The sequence below is a fragment of the Nematostella vectensis genome, chromosome 10 (genome assembly GCF_932526225.1).
Source record: "Nematostella vectensis chromosome 10, jaNemVect1.1, whole genome shotgun sequence".
Classification (NCBI taxonomy): Eukaryota; Metazoa; Cnidaria; class Anthozoa; order Actiniaria; family Edwardsiidae; genus Nematostella; species Nematostella vectensis.
Window position 1 is genome coordinate 6,424,379 of NC_064043.1, and position 19,169 is coordinate 6,443,547.

The 19,169-nt window shown below is 42.4% G+C and overlaps 2 protein-coding genes across 2 annotated transcripts; one reads left to right on the top strand and one right to left on the bottom strand.

Moving 5' to 3' along the window:
* Positions 1-7,089: 7,089 nt before the first annotated feature.
* On the top strand, positions 7,090-17,450 carry LOC116604647. The gene is made up of 12 exons (XM_032367347.2): positions 7,090-7,191; positions 8,386-8,595; positions 9,162-9,388; positions 9,629-9,890; positions 10,451-10,678; positions 11,246-11,437; positions 14,211-14,597; positions 14,737-15,053; positions 15,423-15,485; positions 15,861-16,013; positions 16,478-16,673; positions 17,124-17,450. Exons 2-12 carry the CDS (start codon positions 8,424-8,426, stop codon positions 17,339-17,341), a joined length of 2,415 nt encoding a protein of 804 aa, XP_032223238.2. The 5' UTR covers positions 7,090-7,191; positions 8,386-8,423; the 3' UTR covers positions 17,342-17,450.
* Positions 17,449-19,156, bottom strand: LOC5522077. The gene has a single exon (XM_001641675.3). It carries the CDS (start codon positions 19,087-19,089, stop codon positions 17,914-17,916), a length of 1,176 nt encoding a protein of 391 aa, XP_001641725.2. The 5' UTR covers positions 19,090-19,156; the 3' UTR covers positions 17,449-17,913.
* Positions 19,157-19,169: the final 13 nt, after the last annotated feature.

A 19,169-nucleotide genomic window follows, 5' to 3' on the forward strand; every position in this document is an offset into this window, starting at 1 on the left:
AAAACTATTCTCTCTTTTTTCAAATGAAACATAAGTGTGCTTGTAGTTTTTGGCTACAGCATACTGGCGTGGAGACTTTGGAATATTCCTTTTTAAAAATAGTTTCAGCTTTTTTCTGAGCTTTCGTTTTCTTAAAAGTTGCAGTATTTTACGTTGTGGAATACTGGATGGGGCACGATCTCTGTTGTGTCTTAACCGAGACTTGATTTTTGAAGCATCTAGTTTTCTAACTGTAACAAAAATACTTAGTTCGCCACACTCAATCACTCAATATATCGCCGAAACATCTTTCAACGCAAGACCTTTCAGGGTTTGAGATAAAAAAAAACTACTATAATGGGTGATCACAGCGTTCAATCCAGTTTTTGGGTCAATGGGTAGTCGTTTAGCAATTTGAGAAGCACGTGGTTTGTTTATTGGCACAAAGCCCCGCCAAGCGGTCTCATTCCCCCGAAGGGCGTTTAAAATCCCGTGCACGGGCTTAGCAATCCCACAATGGGGCTCCATAATCCTCACGGGATTATGTATTTTCTCTCGCAGCGTTTGCGTCATCAAGTTCGAGTTCCGCTGGTGCCGTTCGTCTCGCACGCTGCACCAAATCTACTGAATTTTTCCAAGAAAATCGACCTGCAGTTGCTAAAACACCACTCATTTGACCGGTTAGAAACTTAGAATGAAAGCTGTGATAAACTATCCAGGCAATTCCAATAAACGAAGACATCTTACCTTCATAAATCCGCTGAAGCAGGACCACTGGCGAATGACAGAGGCGAATTAACACATTGACCCCTCAACCGGCCTGTACCGGCTTTGGGAAGTACCCACAACCCAAAAAATTCATAAATTCAAAATAAACACAGCAAGATGAAGATACTCAGCCATCAGTCTAAGGGATAAATGGTCTTGCAGATATGCATCCAACCAAGGTGTTGGCATCTACTCTTAAGCCAAATAATAGCACAGGTTCTTTGACAAATCTCAAATCGAACAAGGAGAGAAAAGCAGAATCACCCCTCTCAATAAAACGCTCAAAATACCACACAAGGGAGAGAGATCAGCAAACACAGCTCAAGACACAAATAGATACTTTTATTCTGATCCTCCAGGTACATTTCCTTGGCCTTAAAACACAATGTCCATTCCTTGAAGGATTGTACAACCACGAAAATATCTTTACGTATTGCAAAGCATTCTGGGAGATCCAGGGGGAAATTCACGAGGGGAGGGCCAGTCAACACTCCTCTCCCCAAAGTCAGATGTTTTTTTATAAGTCTTTTCACCCCGAACCAAACAAATCAATTCCAGGTCATACAGACCCAGAATAGCAGTGTAAACAATTTTGGAATCAATTTGGTTTCAGAAAAGACAGCATTTAGGAGAGCTGTGGTGATTCATTAGAAAATTATTTTCTCATCCGGGCAAAGCCAAACAAGAAAAAATCATCATGGATATTATGGATATTTGCTTGCAAATATCCATAAGCAAAGCACTCAATTATGCCCCAAAAGACTTCATGATGTCCTGAGACACTCTCCTAATATGCTCATAGCTGTATTTTTGATGAAAAATACAAGCAACCATCAACTTGTGCTGGCTTCAGCACAACGACGAGGGATTAAAAGTGGGGACCGCAAAGCACTGTTGGAAAGCTTGGATACCGCTGACTAGGTACAGCTGTGTTTGACTTTGACGGGCTGTATACAACTCAGAATAGGGGGGAGGTATCTATTTTCAGTCTGTTTTTTGTAAATTCAGCTCCAAAAAAGCCAGGAGTCAATGGGTTAATCAACCACCCCTAGATTTTAATCAAAATAACTAGACCTTTTAAGACTTGTGCTGTGACATACACCAGTGGATTTTATGACATATATGCCATTTCTAGCAAGTGAATATCTTTAACCTAGAAAATAGAATTTTTTTTACTTGGACATGACTGGACTCATTGATAGGGATGATATGCATAGCTTTTTTAGAAAAAAAATGCCCAAGAAAACATCAGATTCAGGCAAGGTTTTGTGATAAGATTACTTTGACGGTGAATATACAGGAAAAGTACCAAAAGTGGGTTGACACTGCTGCTTTGAATTTATAAAGGCAAATATTTTTATAGAATTTGGGCTCCCTGTGGTTTCCCCAATGGTTTTAACATAATATCAGCAATAACTTAAAGGAGGCTTGTTTGTATATAAGCAGAATTTGCCTACACTGTTGTATGCACCTAAGCTTGCGAAAAAGGCATTGTTCTCAGGCAGTAAGGCAAGCATGATTTTTAGGGTGTTTTGGTTAATCAACCACCCCTAGATTTTAAAATCAAAATAACTAGACCTTTTAAGACTTGTGCTGTGACATACACCAGTGGATTTGATCACATATATGCCATTTCTAGCAAGTGAATATCTTTAACCTAGAAAATAGAATTTTTTTTACTTGGGCATGACTGGACTCATTGATAGGGATGATATGCATAGCTTTTTTAGAAAAAAATGCCCAAGAAAACATCAGATTCAGGCAATGTTTTGTGATAAGATTACTTTGACGGTGAATATACAGGAAAAGTACCAAAAGTGGGTTGACACTGCTGCTTTGAATTTATAAAGGCAAATATTTTTATAGAATTTGGGCTCCCTGTGGTTTCCCCAATGGTTTTAACATAAGAATTATCTGTTAGAATATCAGCCATAACATAAAGGAGGCTTGTTTGTATATCAAGCAGAATTTGCCTACACTGCTGTATGCACCTAAGCTTGCGAAAAAGGCATTGTTCTCAGGCAGTAAGGCAAGCATGATTTTTAGGGTGTGTTGGTAAACACATTGACCCCTCAACCGGCCTGTACCGGCTTTGGGAAGTACCCACAACACAAAAAATCCATAAATTCAAAATAAACACAACAAGATGAAGATACTCAGCCATCAGTCTAAGGGATAAATGGTCTTGCAGATATGCATCCAACCAAGGTGTTGGCATCTACTCTTAAGCCAAATAATAGCACAGGTTCTTTGACAAATCTCAAATCGAACAAGGAGAGAAAAGCAGAATCACCCCTCTCAATAAAACGCTCAAAATACCACACAAGGGAGAGAGATCAGCAAACACAGCTCAAGACACAAATAGATACCTTTATTCTGATCCTCCAGGTACATTTCCTTGACCTTAAAACACAATGTCCATTCCTTGAAGGATTGTACAACCACGAAAATATCTTTACGTATTGCAAAGCATTCTGGGAGATCCAGGGGAAAATTCACGAGGGGAGGGCCAGTCAACACTCCTCTCTCCAAAGTCAGATGTTTTTTTTATAAGTCTTTTCACCCCGAACCAAACAAATCAATTCCAGGTCATACAGACCCAGAATAGCAGTGTAAACAATTTTGGAATCAATTTGGTTTCAGAAAAGACAGCATTTAGGAGAGCTGTGGTGATTCATTAGAAAATTATTTTCTCATCCGGGCAAAGCCAAACAAGAAAAATCATCATGAATCCACCTTTGCTTGCAAATATCCATAAGCAAAGCACTCAATTATGCCCCAAAAGACTTCATGATGTCCTGAGACATTCTCCTAATATGCTTATAGCTGTATTTTTGATGAAAAATACAAGCAACCATCAACTTGTGCTGGCTTCAGCACAACGACGAGGGATTAAAAGTGGGGACGGCAAAGCACTGTTAGAAAGCTTGGATACCGCTGACTAGGTGCAGCTGTGTTTGACTTTGACGGGCTGTATGTATAAAACTCAGAATAGGGGGGAGGTATCTGTTTTTAGTCTGTTTTTTTTGTAAATTCAGCTCCAAAAAAGCCAGGAGTCAATGGGTTAAAAACGCATGCCTCGTGTTGTCGTGGGGATATTTCTACCTCGTCTAGGGGTGGGTCAGATATTGCATCAAGATTCACAACAATTTGTGGGTCCTACACCCGGTTGGGAAAAACGCTGTCCTAAATCAGGTGCCGCTGACCGTCCAGGCTCAAGTTCCATGCCGTACCAAAAACGCTGTCCTAATATAAGTGCCACAGACCACACAGGTTCAAAATTAGTATGCTCGCGCTTCGCGCTCGCAATTAGGAAAGGCTCGGAAATTCAAACTTCGAGGAGTCGTCGGTACGACAACGGCCGCGCCGAGTGAGTGTGTTTTCCCTGCAACTCTGGTGGCGCGACATTAGACACTCAATCAGCGCGGCCGTTGTTGCGCAGCCGACTGCTCGAAGTTTGAATTTCCGAGCAGTGCCTCGTTCCTAGAGCCCCTCGGTTAGAAAGTGCACACGATCTGTTGTCACAGATGGTGAATTCGATAGCCGACGGTAAAATGTGTAAAAAATATGAGTGAAATTCGCAAATCGGTGACATGAGACTCGGTTCAATTGAAAGCTAAGGTATGTTTTAAAAGTGTTTTTGTGCTGGATTGGCGGCTGGTTGATTTTTGCGAGTTTTATCGGGCCTCGAAGTAGTTGTGTGGTGGCCGTTAGCCGATGGAGTCCCCAGCCTTTCCTAATATATATTGTATAAAAATACAGAGAGAGAAACACAATTCGTGGCGGGCTTCAAACTGGCTCTAATGACATTCTATCGGCAAAATTGAAATAAAGGAAGACTCAAACACAATATTACATGGTCTAAAGTTTTATTTTTCACGATAAAGTATTTTTTCGCTAACATATAAATTCCCCCATACATTCCTTTATAAACCACTGACAGTAGCCTTGGGCTGCCTGTGTTTTCTCCTATCATTAATTACAGACAGAAAAGTAACCCCCATCCTCTGAAACCCAGGGGTATTTTCCTCTAACGTTTCACTCGCGAGAAAAATAACCCCTGGGGAACAGTAAGGAACGAACTTGGCAAAAAAGCCGTCACGGCGCCTGGGTCCCTTGGGGATTTAAAAAAAAAAAACATGTCTAAAGCTGTCGGGTCAGTACGCAGCTCTTACAAGCTGCAATTTGATTGGGCAAATGAACAATATCCGCACCTCGACACAAAGAACGAGAAGAATAGAGACAAAAGAACTCCTTTGTAGAACAAAGATAATAGGAGACAAAGCAGCTACGTACAGCCTACAAGCTGAAGCTGTCATCGATCAATTGGAGACAAATCACTGTGGGAAATCTTACGCGTTGAGATATATTTTGCCGTTTCGCCAGCTCGGTCTTTTGTTGTTAAAGGAAGAAAAATGGGTTAGTCTTCTCTACTCGGAAATGTAAGGTAAACGGGAATTATTGCCGTGTTTGCGGGGAAACAGTCTCAGATAATAAAAAATGCACGAGCTATTCGGATCGCATTTCATTTGCTTGGAGAACAACTCTCCTCGATTACTGGAAGGAATGTATCACAAAAGATGGTTTTACGGACTTTATTTGCACATTTTTTTAAGCCAAGGATCTACTACATCCTCTCTGTAAGCTTAAACTTTGGTGCCAAGTAAAATAGATTCACCGCTTCACTGCCGAATGACCCGTGACTACCGAGCACGATCCTTGCTTTTCCCTTGACTAGAATGTCATTGTCCTTTGGGTTGAAAAAAAAAAAGCGGTACTTATCCCGATTGAGTTCAGATAGGCCAACTGGTCACGGATTATCTACTGGAGAAGACAAGTTTTAAGAACTATCGGGTTCCCTTGCACATTTTTGGCATGGCTAGAAAAATCTAACTCTTTACAAACCCTGTAGAGGTAGTTGAGCAAAAACATGCTGACGTTTGTAAAACCCCTCTAAGACCCAAAGCTGTTCTGGCTTCAATGAAGACGCTCTAAACGCGTTTTTTACCCCTGAAATGATGTCGGGAATTAGCCGTTCGAATAAGAAGTTGTTCACGCTAGAAGTCATATTTGATCTCTAGCCAACACAGAACAATTTATGTAAATTTTTGGTGCATTGTTTGGGGAGCGCGCCTGTGATTGGTCGACCTCGGGAGGTCGACCAATCACAGCTCACCATAGGTCTAGATTTTTTTGCCAAGTTTGTCCCTTACTGTTCCCCAGGGGTTATTTTTCTCGCGAGTGAAACGTTAGAGGAAAATACCCCTGGGTTTCCGAGAATAAGTAACCTCTTTTCTTCTCATTATATATTTTTTTCGCAGGAGAGCCGAGACTTCCATACCCCCACAATACACCATGATAACAGAACTACGGACAGTTGAAGAGGTTTTGAGTTCCTTTGCGTACATCAAAACAACCAATAATAATAGATATATATATATGTAATATAGATATATATGAATCCTATAAAATAGCACCATAGAGAACACAAGGAGAGCGTTTTATCGGTTTTGTGGCTTACTTTTATTCAACAAGGGTTAACCGTAAAAGCCCGCTCCCGCGACTGCTGAAAACATGGCCTTTAAAAATAGTTACTATGGATACTAATAACAGGGCATTGGTATTTTGCGCTCACAATTAGTTGACTTTTTAAAAGATCGTTGCAAGGACCTGTCATTCTGTTGTCTTAGTGACATTCACATTTTTCGCAGTCCTCAATACCATATCACTCTTTTTACAATACTGCTACCTGGTTACCTTCTTGCCCTACCAGAAAAAACAAATCATACAAAAAAATATATATTGATGTGTAAAAGCAAATAAGACAACGATGTCGTTTTTTGGTGGAAGTAATAAACAAAGGTACGCTAAGCAAATGATTAAAACTTCAACGCAGTTGATTAAAACTTCAACGAAACTAATTAGGGAGTTCTTGAAAGAGCATCTAAGACAAATAATGACTTACTAAAATACAATATCCCCCTCCTCCATCACTTATTTTTAAAAGGCTAATTCTTTCTTCCCAAAAATGTTTCCCCTAGAGATCGCATGATAGCTTGGTCCGCCTAGCACCACAGGGATCCCATGATAGTGACCCACCAGCACCACAGGAATCCCATGATAGCATGACTGAGCCTTACACAACAGGGATCTCATGATAGCATGGCTGGAATTCACGATCTCAAATGTGCGATCGCAGGGGGCGCTTGCACCCCAATCGCCAAAACACAAAAACAGATGTTTTTTAGACCTGGTTACATAGGTGTTTTAGGTGATGTTTTTTAATTGATGCTTCAAAGATACCAGTGGATTTTCAAGAGGTGCTTTAGGGGTACTTCAATTACTTTAGGGGTATTACAACCGGGGCATAAAAACCCGTCCACAGATTTCAGTCCCTTACACTTTTCCACAACACGTGAAGAGCAAGCACTTTGGAAAAATATCGTAAGTCTTTTTTTCTACTTTCAATTTTAATTGAAAATATCTAATTCCTTGGACTAATGGGTCCGTGATCCCTGAACAAACTAAAAAAATCTCATGATTTAATTTCACACTTTAGAAATATTAGAAACAGTCTTTGGTAGGCTGTAAACGTCCAAATGAAAGTGTTCATCTCGCCACTACGAATCGTAATTTTTTTTCAAAATACACATAAAATATTATATGGCTTTATTCTAACAAAAAAAGATTTCTTATACCTAATTTAAACACGAGGTATAAAAGGGAAAGCTCCTCCCACCCCCGGCCTCGAATTTGCAATTATAATCATAACACTGCCAAGCTAGCAGTCACAAATTATATATGTCTCTTGTAAAATTGCTTATCTCAGAGCCTCAGTCGGCTTTAATAAAACTATTTTTGCACAGGTAACAAGGCAGTTGGGTTAAGAGATTGATAAATTAGTGATTTGCCCTCCACTCGCGTTTTCGGTGCAAAATTTTAAATTTTACGCTATCCATTATCTAACGCATCTGCATATATTATTATCGCGCTGTGATGAAAATGTTCGTACTTTAGAGCGCACACAGCCTGTTTTAGCATTATTTTACTATGAACACAACCATTTTAGGTGGACAAGTCTAGGAGTAACACTCAATAAGGTTTAGAATATAAAATTGAATTGAATTGAGCGCTCAGACCAATTGTCCTGACATGTTGACTCATTGACGGCTGATTAATAACTGATTGTTTTTGAGCCCGGGGGTGGGAGGAGCTTTCCCTTTTATAGCGGAACCTCGTGTTTCAGGTCTAGAGACAGATCAAACAGTATCGTTAGTATAAGCTTTGGTCATCTCTCGAGATTAAATGAGGGGTGCCGATTGCCTCTCCCGCCCCCAAATAGTAAAAATCCGGCAAAAGTTATCTTGATATAGGAATCTTGGATGTTTTTTCTCAACAGTCTTTTTGAATTTTTCCTCTACGCTTTTCTTAGTTCCCTTAACTAAAAAAATATGGATCGCAGGACCCCTATTAACCAGACCCACTTTCAAGAAACATAAACTTGAAATAGAAAAATCTCATCTCGGAATTCAAAATGCAAAAAAAAAAAATGACTGTGTAGACGTTTTTTCTGAAATAGGTGTATATAACACCCTATATGAAAAGTTGTGTAAGAGTGATTTATTTTGTATCTTTGAGGGACTTGACAGTGGGACCATATTGAACGGGTGCTCAGCATGCAGCTCTATATCTTGGTGGTGCTGGCAAGCATCATTACCTTGGCCGGTGCCGGTGCCGGCTGGATGAATCGTTTAGAGGAAATGGGCCAATTGGCGTATTACGCCAACACGGAATTGTCCATGAGTGGTCGCGCACTGACTATTCAGTCAATCAATCAAATGAAGAGAGGTGGGGTTCATCAAATAATGTCACCAACTACTCTGTGAAATTAATACAAACTTCCAAGGTCTTTGTCATCCATACGACCCTTCTTAACTAGCCCTTTATACCATCTAAGACTACGATTGATAAAAATCGATACCCCTGCATTTGCAATTAAGACCAGTTGCCAGTAAAAACTGAGAATTAAAGAAAAAAAAGTAGGTGTGTTTTCTTTATATAAAATGGTACTGAAAGCCCCCCTCCTTCCCCGATACTCGTTAAAAGCAAATGCCCTCAAGTTGTTGAACTGTATAAGGAGACGTAAAAATACCCTCTGGTGGTGCTTGACTGTGGTACCGTCTTCATTGATGATGGTGGTTTTAAGCTAGCACATAACCGATACAGATACATCCCGTATACAGGTATCAACAAAAAGACTGGTAAATCTAGTTATCATCTAGTTATCGTATGGAAAAAGAATTTTTGATTATTCTTCAAAACGAAATAACCCATCTTTTAGCAGTCGAAGAAGAAGCGTCCCCCCACCCCCACCTCTTAGGTACGCGCCTGACACCCATATTTTGTTTTAACAGGCGAAAAGGAAGATTCTTTGATGTCTTTAAAAAGAGCAATCATTGGTCTTGCCGTGGTGGACATAGGGGGGCTCGTCTTTACCAGTCCTGCAGCGGAGTACATTGCAACATCCATCGCTAAGAGGCCTGAACTCGCATTAGTCAACAAAGCCATCTCTGATTACAAACACATCCTCAAAAATGGTCTGGCCACAGAAGTCGCGGACGCCGATGCACTCATAAAGCAGGTTAGGCGCGCACACAGACGGGAGCTCAATACTTGGTAATTTCTGTTGGTTTTTTCTATCATGTTCATATACGCATTTTGCAGGGGTAGCTTAGGCAACACAGGACCCCTTGCTTATGCCAGAAGATACATGGACATTTGATATTCAGTTCCCTGCTACAGAGGCCTCTACGAAATACAGAGAAAAGAGGCCTCTGCTAGCAGGGAAAAAATTCAGCTCCAAATTTATCTTTTCTACCAGGTCAGGCGCTTAAAAGACGAGGCCATTGACCGTTTTAATGATGTCGCTAAGAGCCTTCAAAACAGCAACACTCCATTCGCGAATGAAATGGTGTCTAATCTGAAGACAGTGGCGAAACTGAGGCGGATTACTGACGTGTTGGGTGTTATCGGTAGTATCTTCGATGTGGTCAGTATTTCGCTAGATTCCGCGGACCTAGTGGAGGCTATACAAGAGGGAAACGAGGACCAGATCATAATATCAAGCTTAGGAATCGCCTCAAGTTAGTACCACTTATTACAATGACAAGTACAAGTAATAATAATGATAATGATAACGATAACCAGGGGCGTAGCCAGGGGGTGGTCTAGGGGGCCCGGACCCCCCTTTTAGCAGCCAAAAATACAGTAAATGTATGAGACATCATCTAAAATACAGGAGAAAATTCCTTAAAAGTCCCTTTTGGGCCCCCTGCTGTTAAAAATCCTGCCTACGCCGCTGATAACGATAACGATAATGATAATAATAATCTTTGTACATAAGGGATTTAATAGTGAATAGTAACCACCAGATGTTTCGCAGAATTGATTGGCACCAGGATTCCGTCGTGTTCCGATGGGCAATGAAGCATGTTTTTGTCAGGCTGAATGGCTAAGGAAAATATCAAAAATGTCTAGGAACGCAAAGGGACGCGCGCTGCCGTGCAACGAAGGACGGCGGCGGTAGAAAACATTGATTTTAGGATTCTAAGATTCTAGTATGTTTTTTCCACACCGTCTTTAGTTCTTTGTTGTTGTTGTCTTTTTCAATTTTATTTATTTAGTTTTCGTTTTACTCTCATAGGTGTGGTCGGTATAAGCTCCTTTGTGATAGCTGCCACTACCTCTCTGACCGTTCTGGGTCCTATTGGTGCACTTGCTTCAGCTTTACTTGGCATCGCGGGTACAATATACGATATCTATTCTAGTTATCCATCGTGTAATATGCAGAAAATGATTAGACATCTAGAAGCCCTTTCGGATGAGTGCAGAAGTGAGGTCAAGTCTAGCGCCAGTCTGGCATTGAAAGCAGGTACAGTAAGACTAGGGGAGTCTAGGTGGCGTGGCTATGTAGCCTGGGTGCCTCTCCCCACTCCGGGCTTGTTCTCCTGTTTCGACACCCCTGGGTACTCGGGGCGTCGATAAGTAACGATGGGTGTGAATAAGGCGGCGGAGGGGAAAGAAGGCGGAATGTTTCGCCTCGTTCTTGCGCCTGTGACCTCGACGCCCAGGATTCCCGAGGATGCCGTTCTGACGGTTGAATGTGTTTATTCTCGCCCTTTATATGCCCGAAAATTTCCCTTCGGTTTCCATTCCTCCACGAAACGTTCGAGCTGTGTTCCCTGGTCAGCATATATCGTATGGTGGTCGAGGCCCCTTCCTATGCCAACGACCTGACCACGTTGAATCTCTGCTCTTGTAATTCCCCTCCCCCTACCATGCCCCCTGACCACGTTAAATTTCTGCTCTTGTAATTCAGCATTCCAGGTGCAACGTGGGTAATAAGCTCTCAGACATTTTTCTTTTTCATTTATTTTAAACTGAGCACAAATATAAATACCCCAAAAGAACTTGGCTGATCGACATTCTTTATATGCAGGAAATCTTAATGGCACAATTTACGAGAGCAACCCATCCTGTATGATTTTCGTTAATGGGATAGAACCTGAAAAACCGCTGAAGTTTAAGCCTGGAGACGAATATAAGGTTGAGGGTGAGACGTTCGTGGTCGCGGGAGAGAATCGCGTCCTCAATAACGATGTCTTTTCCAACCTCTATTGGACAGTATCCGGTATGCGTGTGGTTATGCTGAAGCTACGGGGGAGGGGGGGGGGGGTAAAGATGTCTTTTCCAACCTCTATTGTGCAGGATCCAGTATGCGTGTGGTTAGGCTGATGCTACGGGGGGGGGGGGGGGGGGGGGGGGGGTGGGGAAAAATGTATTTTCCAACCTCTATTGTGCAGTATCCGGTATGCGTGTGGGAAGGATGAAGCTACGGGGGCGGGGGGGAAAGATGTCTTTTCCAACCTCTATTGTGCAGTATCCGGTATGCGTGTGGTTAGGCTGAAGCTACGGGGGGAGGGGGGGGGGGTTAAAATGTCTTTTTCAACCTCTATTGTGCAGTATCCGGTATGCGTGTGGGTAGGCTGAAGCTACGGGGGGGGGGGGGGGGCTGAAGGAGCTTAGGTCATTCCTTATTTTCTGGGGAAGAAGGTGAGCGGATATATAATCTCTTTTCGTATGTCCTTAGTTTGTTCTACATTCTGACTTTGTTTGCGTGTAGCTGCCTCGTTTAACCCCGTCCTAGGTACGGCCTTGTCTACTCCATCTCCTTACCTACACGTGTCCTAGGTACAGCCATGTCTACTCCATCTCCTTACCTACACATGTCCTAGGTACAGCCTTGTCTACTCCATCTCCTTACCTACACGTGTCCTAGGTACAGCCTTGTCTACTCCATCTCCTTACCTACACGTATCCTAGGTACAGCCTTGTCTACTCCATCTCCTTACCTACACGTGTCCTAGGTACAGCCTTGTCTACTCCATCTCCTTACCTACACATGTCCTAGGTACAGCCTTGTCTACTCCATCTCCTTACCTACACGTGTCCTAGGTACAGCCTTGTCTACTCCATCTCCTTACCTACACGTATCCTAGGTACAGCCTTGTCTACTCCATCTCCTTACCTACACATGTCCTAGGTACAGCCTTGTCTACTCCATCTCCTTACCTACACATGTCCTAGGTACAGCCTTGTCTACTCCATCTCCTTACCTACACGTGTCCTAGGTACAGCCTTGTCTACTCCATCTCCTTACCTACACGTATCCTAGGTACAGCCTTGTCTACTCCATCTCCTTACCTACACGTGTCCTAGGTACAGCCTTGTCTACTCCATCTCCTTACCTACACATGTCCTAGGTACAGCCTTGTCTACTCCATCTCCTTACCTACACGTGTCCTAGGTACAGCCTTGTCTACTCCATCTCCTTACCTACACGTATCCTAGGTACAGCCTTGTCTACTCCATCTCCTTACCTACACATGTCCTAGGTACAGCCTTGTCTACTCCATCTCCTTACCTACACATGTCCTAGGTACAGCCTTGTCTACTCCATCTCCTTACCTACACGTGTCCTAGGTACAGCCTTGTCTACTCCATCTCCTTACCTACACGTGTCCTAGGTACAGCCTTGTCTACTCCATCTCCTTACCTACACGTGTCCTAGGTACAGCCTTGTCTACTCCATCTCCTTACCTACACATGTCCTAGGTACAGCCTTGTCTACTCCATCTCCTTACCTACACGTGTCCTAGGTACAGCCTTGTCTACTCCATCTCCTTACCTACACGTATCCTAGGTACAGCCTTGTCTACTCCATCTCCTTACCTACACGTATCGTAGGTACAGCCTTGTCTACTCCATCTCCTTACCTACACGTGTCCTAGGTACAGCCATGTCTACTCCATCTCCTTACCTACACGTGTCCTAGGTACGGCCTTATCTACTCCATCTCCTTACCTACACGTATCCTAGGTACAGCCTTGTCTACTCCATCTCCTTACCTACACGTGTCCTAGGTACAGCCTTGTCTACTCCATCTCCTTACCTACACGTGTCCTAGGTACAGCCTTGTCTACTCCATCTCCTTACCTACACGTGTCCTAGGTACAGCCTTGTCTACTCCATCTCCTTACCTACACGTATCCTAGGTACAGCCTTGTCTACTCCATCTCCTTACCTACACATGTCCTAGGTACAGCCTCGTCTACTCCATCTCCTTACCTACACGTGTCCTAGGTACAGCCTTGTCTACTCCATCTCCTTACCTACACGTGTCCTAGGTACAGCCTTGTCTACTCCATCTCCTTACCTACACGTATCGTAGGTACAGCCTTGTCTACTCCATCTCCTTACCTACACGTGTCCTAGGTACAGCCATGTCTACTCCATCTCCTTACCTACACGTGTCCTAGGTACGGCCTTGTCTACTCCATCTCCTTACCTACACGTGTCCTAGGTACAGCCTTGTCTACTCCATCTCCTTACCTACACGTGTCCTAGGTACAGCCTTGTCTACTCCATCTCCTTACCTACACGTGTCCTAGGTACAGCCATGTCTACTCCATCTCCTTACCTACACGTGTCCTAGGTACGGCCTTGTCTACTCCATCTCCTTACCTACACGTGTCCTAGGTACGGCCTTGTCTACTCCATCTCCTTACCTACACGTGTCCTAGGTACGGCCTTGTCTACTCCATCTCCTTACCTACACGTGTCCTAGGTACGGCCTTGTCTACTCCATCTCCTTACCTACACGTGTCCTAGGTACGGCCTTGTCTACTCCATCTCCTTACCTACACGTGTCCTAGGTACGGCCTTGTCTACTCCATCTCCTTACCTACACGTGTCCTAGGTACGGCCTTGTCTACTCCATCTCCTTACCTATACGTGTAGAGTATTCTTTTCCTGGGTAGCCTTCGTGGTACCACTGTGATAAATGACCTCACTCAAGCAATTTCATGACACGCTGTGACGTTTGATCAATTTTCTTTTTAAAGGCCATACCAATGTGGGCTACGATTTTTACGGAAAGTTCATTAAAGGTCATGGAGTCACCGTGTTTCTGGACACGAAGCTGATTAACGGATCATCAGACTCTGTATCCCTCGGCCTACGCGGAGCAAATATACAAACGTACTCTCCAGGGTATGAGAACCAATATGCACATGACCAAGTCAGCATTGAGGACTACACTTTTCTTCAACTTGGGGAACGAATCGAGGTGCGAACTGGTAATGGTATGGACGTCATCTCATTGAATGGCCCAATCGGAAGGTTCACTGCTGAGTTCAGTGACGTCCTCTACGTGGATGCCGGTTCAAATTATGGATCGCCAAACACACTATCGTTCGGAGGAATCCCAAAGACGCATGCGCACATCAAAGGTATGTAAAGGCCTGAATACCCATCAGCAAAGCTATTCGAGACCTTCATCAGAACGTTCATCGCAAGAGAGATAAGGAACCATATATGTTTTTTATCTTATGCTTTATTGTTATCACTTCAATAATATTTTGTTTATAGGTGCTTACTTCAACGCAATAGATGGTAAAATCGGGTTTTTCCACGGCCACAACAAAGAGCTGCACAAGTTTGGGACTGCTAAAGCTATTCGCATGGTTCAAGGCAGTCCGTTTGCTGACACTATAGTCATGGATGGGGAGGGATTTAGGGTCGAGCAACAAAACGGTAAAAATATCTACCAGTTAAATCTTGGGAACATGAGGTATGCTAGAACAAACATCAACCAAACCATATTGGACGTGTCGGGTAACGCGCCGAAAATTCGTGTGGAAACGGATGGGAGCCTGACAAAAGAAAACTTCTCCTTCTTACAGAAAGTAAGCATTCGTTCTACCTCGAATAAATGTCACTCTCAGTGACGTATTCGTGGTTTACCTCCGTTTGCATTCCTACGCTACACCTCAACAGTCTCTTCGTTCAAAATGCAAATACTTTTTCGTCTATTCTCGAACCCCAAAACCGCAGCTTGATAATTTTGGGCGCGCGTTGACTCGCAATCAATGCTCACATATTGTAGATATCAGTCCTTCTGTAGCTGGTACTATCTATAAAAACGTGCAGGCAGGACGTAATATCATAGTATCTTACTGATTATTTTGAGGTTTTCTTGCAAATAAACCAATATAATTTCAATTGTAATCAACAATAATGGAGTGGTTGATCGACATTCTTTATCAATATGGCAGACAAACAAGACAGTTCAAAATCTCCCCGACGGTACACAGGAAGAACGCGTTCGTGATAAATCAGTAAGTCAAGCTACTTTTCAAGCGTTCACATAAATATCGATATGAAACGTTATATAATTAAGTACAAAATCATCAACAGCATCATTGATTTAGTTTTGTTGAACATAATGAGGAAGATTGCCACTATTACCAAGATTTACATCTCACTAGCATATGGTCAAAATTTTATAGCATTTGGCGTTATCAACTTCATAATCATAATTATCGCCTTTTTCCTTGACATCCTCCTCATCATCATCGTCTTCTTTGTCTTCATCAACATCATCGTCTTCCTCGTCTTCATCATCATCGTCTTCTTCCCCGACATCATAATTTTCACCAACAAAACAAACAACATTAACATTTATGTTAATCTATTATACTTTACTGTCTCAGGTACTGACCATTTCTCGTCGACTTGATGATTACTCATGGGAAGCCGTGAGGCACATCGATATGAAGTGCAAATGTGATCTAACAGAGACCATTGTCGAGCTTTACGAAAACGGCAAGGAAACGACGCATTTCGACCTTTTCCACATGAAGAAGGTCATTTAGAGTGTCCTATATATTAGAAAATGATTATGATACCTGCTTAATCAATTACTACGTGGAAGATATTCAATATTCATATACAGAAAGCATTGAGGGATTTAGCGAACACCCTTTTTAACACGGCCACTTAAAACTCCAAGTAATTTTGGTCACTCAAACATTGTACAGTTACGGTTGCCGTATAACCTCTATTAAGAGGCCAACCAAGAAAAAGCATGGCAAACCAACGCATAAAATCATTTCTTTTTGAAAACTAGTTTATTCTATTTATTACACTATTATGTAAACAGAAGGATTTTAGTTACACACTATTTTTCATATTTTCTTACAAGAATGCAAGTGCACTATAAACTTGTCAAAATGTGGTTTTGGTGTACGTACGTAAAGCTGTCATAACATATCAATAAAGCTGTCATAACATAACATGTCATAACAAAAGTTCTCATTTTCTTATTCAGGTCCAAGTATCAGGTGAACAGTACAACTTCCAGTTCCTGGGAGATCTGGGTGGGACTCCAAGAAACGACCTCGTAAGGATTTCCCGACCCGACTTATATTATGGGAAGCACACCACCATTATCGATCTGGCGGACGGACTTCAGGATGCTGTGGTGATTACTGTAAATTTGATGGAAGTTGCCCAGCTGTTCGACGGTAAGAAAAGAAATAAGGGCTGACGCTATAAAGAATTACTATGAATTTACAATAACATTAGATCTTTCCAAACTGGTGATGGTGATTTCTGACTATTGATGAAAGTTATCCAGCTGCTTGACGGTAAGAAAAGAAATGTGAGCAAAATCTCTAGAAAAATAACCTTGGCTAAAAGTGTTGGCGACATTTCAGGAAAAACATTAATGAGCAACCCAAAGGCCCGTGAAACAAAATCCGAGCAGGAAAAGAATTCGTTACCTCTGTTACAGATATCAAATGGAAAGTTCCTTATTAGAAATGGCTAGTGATGAGTGAGTGATGAGAAGCGAACAAATCTTGAAAATGGCACAGTAGTGAAACTTTTAAATAAAAAATAAAAAAGATACAAAATTAATTTAAAGCAATAGCGCATAATGGAAAAGCTTTATGATACCTCTATATTCCTTACAGGAACTCGCACCTTGCGACTCGAGTCTGGAAATGGACACGACTACGTGCTTCAGATTCGGTCCACGAAACCAACCGATGACTACAAATATGACGTCACCCTGAAAGGCGTGGAGTACGTCATGTCTGAGAGCCTGGTTACGATTGCCAATATACGGGAACTGCCGGCCTTTAGCTATGATCTGGTGGCGCCCTTTAAAGAGGCCGAAAATATCCCCTGATCGACACTCTTCAAGAAATAACGCGGGAATTACCTCACCCTTCAAAGCGTGGGGGAAACACGCAAATACTACTATTGTATGAGAAAGTAATAAAGAGTAGTTGAGCATTTACAGTCGCCCGTTATTACTTTACTGGCGAATGCTGTTATGATGACTATAGGAAATCTAGAAATACTACAGACAAGCTGTAAAGGACTAGGTGGTCTGCGTAGGCGTGATGAAAATAGAAAACCCAATCAACACATGGTTGAAGTTTTTACGTTGAACGCCTCTTGAAAACAAAATAGTTTCGCGCTATATTCCTTCCTCTGAGAAAATCGTAGATTACGTCTTTGGGTTTGACGCGGTTATGGATCAATTATATGGTAGAGTCCCAAACATTTTCTTCGTCTATTACTAGTGTAGATTCTGCTCTAGATAGAAAAACATGACAAATTGTTCAGAGAATGGTCTGACACATACTAAGGCCTAGTTACTCTCTTCTTAACAAGATATTTACGAATAGCAATTTGTTCATAGGAAGATCTGTCACATGTCTAAGACCTTTAGTCTTTTCTATAACAAGATACTCTTCAAGCATCCCATTGAAGTTCTCGCTCATACAAAGCCAATTCGTTTAAGTAATAGTCCGCCACATATCTAAGACCTAGGTAGTGATGTAGAAACTCATGCACGACGTCTATGTGGGACTCATCAACAAAACAAGTCAGTACAAATAGCCCGTTTGTTATCTTCAGCGCATGCTGTAATTGACCAACAAGGTGCGCGCGCATTGAGTCACGGTCATTACCGCACAACATTACCTCCCAATTCGTGCACTTGACTCGGGGCACCGCTCTGCCGTGACTGAACGAGCAGAGTCTTGGTTCTGAGCCAAGACGTCGCTTTAGGGCCAGCAAGTTTCCTTTACCCTGAGCTTGATGGGAGGAGAATGGGTGGTTATCTGTTAAGGTAGAGTTAAGAACGCAGTCGTTCTCTTGGAATATCCACTGCATGTTCGCTGACGAAACAACGAATGGGACACAATTAATCACAAGCGTGTTACTGGGGAATAATAGCAAGTCATTTTGATCAGCGAATCGGAGTGCTTCTTCAGGTTGAAGTTGCTCGATTCCTTTTGTTTCCTTCATGTCCGATGCCATCGAAGCTAAGAAGAGCCCGAGCAATTTTCGCACATCTTGACTGACGTACACACTAATGGCTTTCAGGCTCGTTACCTTTCGGTAGCCATGTTGCGCACGTAGTCTTGCCGCATATGCACTATCCATACAAGCAGTAAACCTTTCCCGCCAAACACTGGGGTAAGCCTTGTAAACAAAGTTGTGGACACCTCGGAGCAAGTGGATGCTTATGTTTCTGCGCTTGTATAACGGATGAATGCGCATTCCGCTCATTGCTAGTGTCTGATCCGAATCCACAATGTTTACAAGCACACAGCCGACTACTCGACGTTTTTCCAACGCTACAAACAGAAAGCCTCGCTCCTGTTGCATGATGGTGTGGAAAGCTAACGGTAGAGAGTCATGATCGCCGTAGGTTGCTTCCGAAAGCTCGACGACTCCCGTGTGATCCTCGGATTTGACTTGTCGAACAAGGATTGATTGATCAAAGGGACTGCTATCAATGTCTAAGTTGTATGTACCGAACGTCACAGATCTCTCTGATAGATTCCGATGTTTTCTTTTAAAGCTGCCAGAAGGTGAAGCAACTTCATCCTTCACTAAAAGCGGCTTCGAAGAGGAAGACATTAGCGAAACTTGTACTACAGCCGAAAACAAAATATATGATATTAGCCCGCTGCTCCTGGCTACATAGTTCTATATGCTCC

Bases quoted from the DNA above. Each gene is read 5' to 3' on its own strand.
- LOC116604647 (XM_032367347.2), top strand. From the start codon at position 8,424: ATGCAGCTCTATATCTTGGTGGTGCTGGCAAGCATCATTACCTTGGCC. The intron at 8,596-9,161 runs GTGGGGTTCATC...TTGTTTTAACAG, and splicing joins AATCAATCAAATGAAGAGAG to GCGAAAAGGAAGATTCTTTG. The intron at 16,674-17,123 runs GTAAGAAAAGAA...TATTCCTTACAG, and splicing joins AGTTGCCCAGCTGTTCGACG to GAACTCGCACCTTGCGACTC.
- LOC5522077 (XM_001641675.3), bottom strand. From the start codon at position 19,089: ATGTCTTCCTCTTCGAAGCCGCTTTTAGTGAAGGATGAAGTTGCTTCA.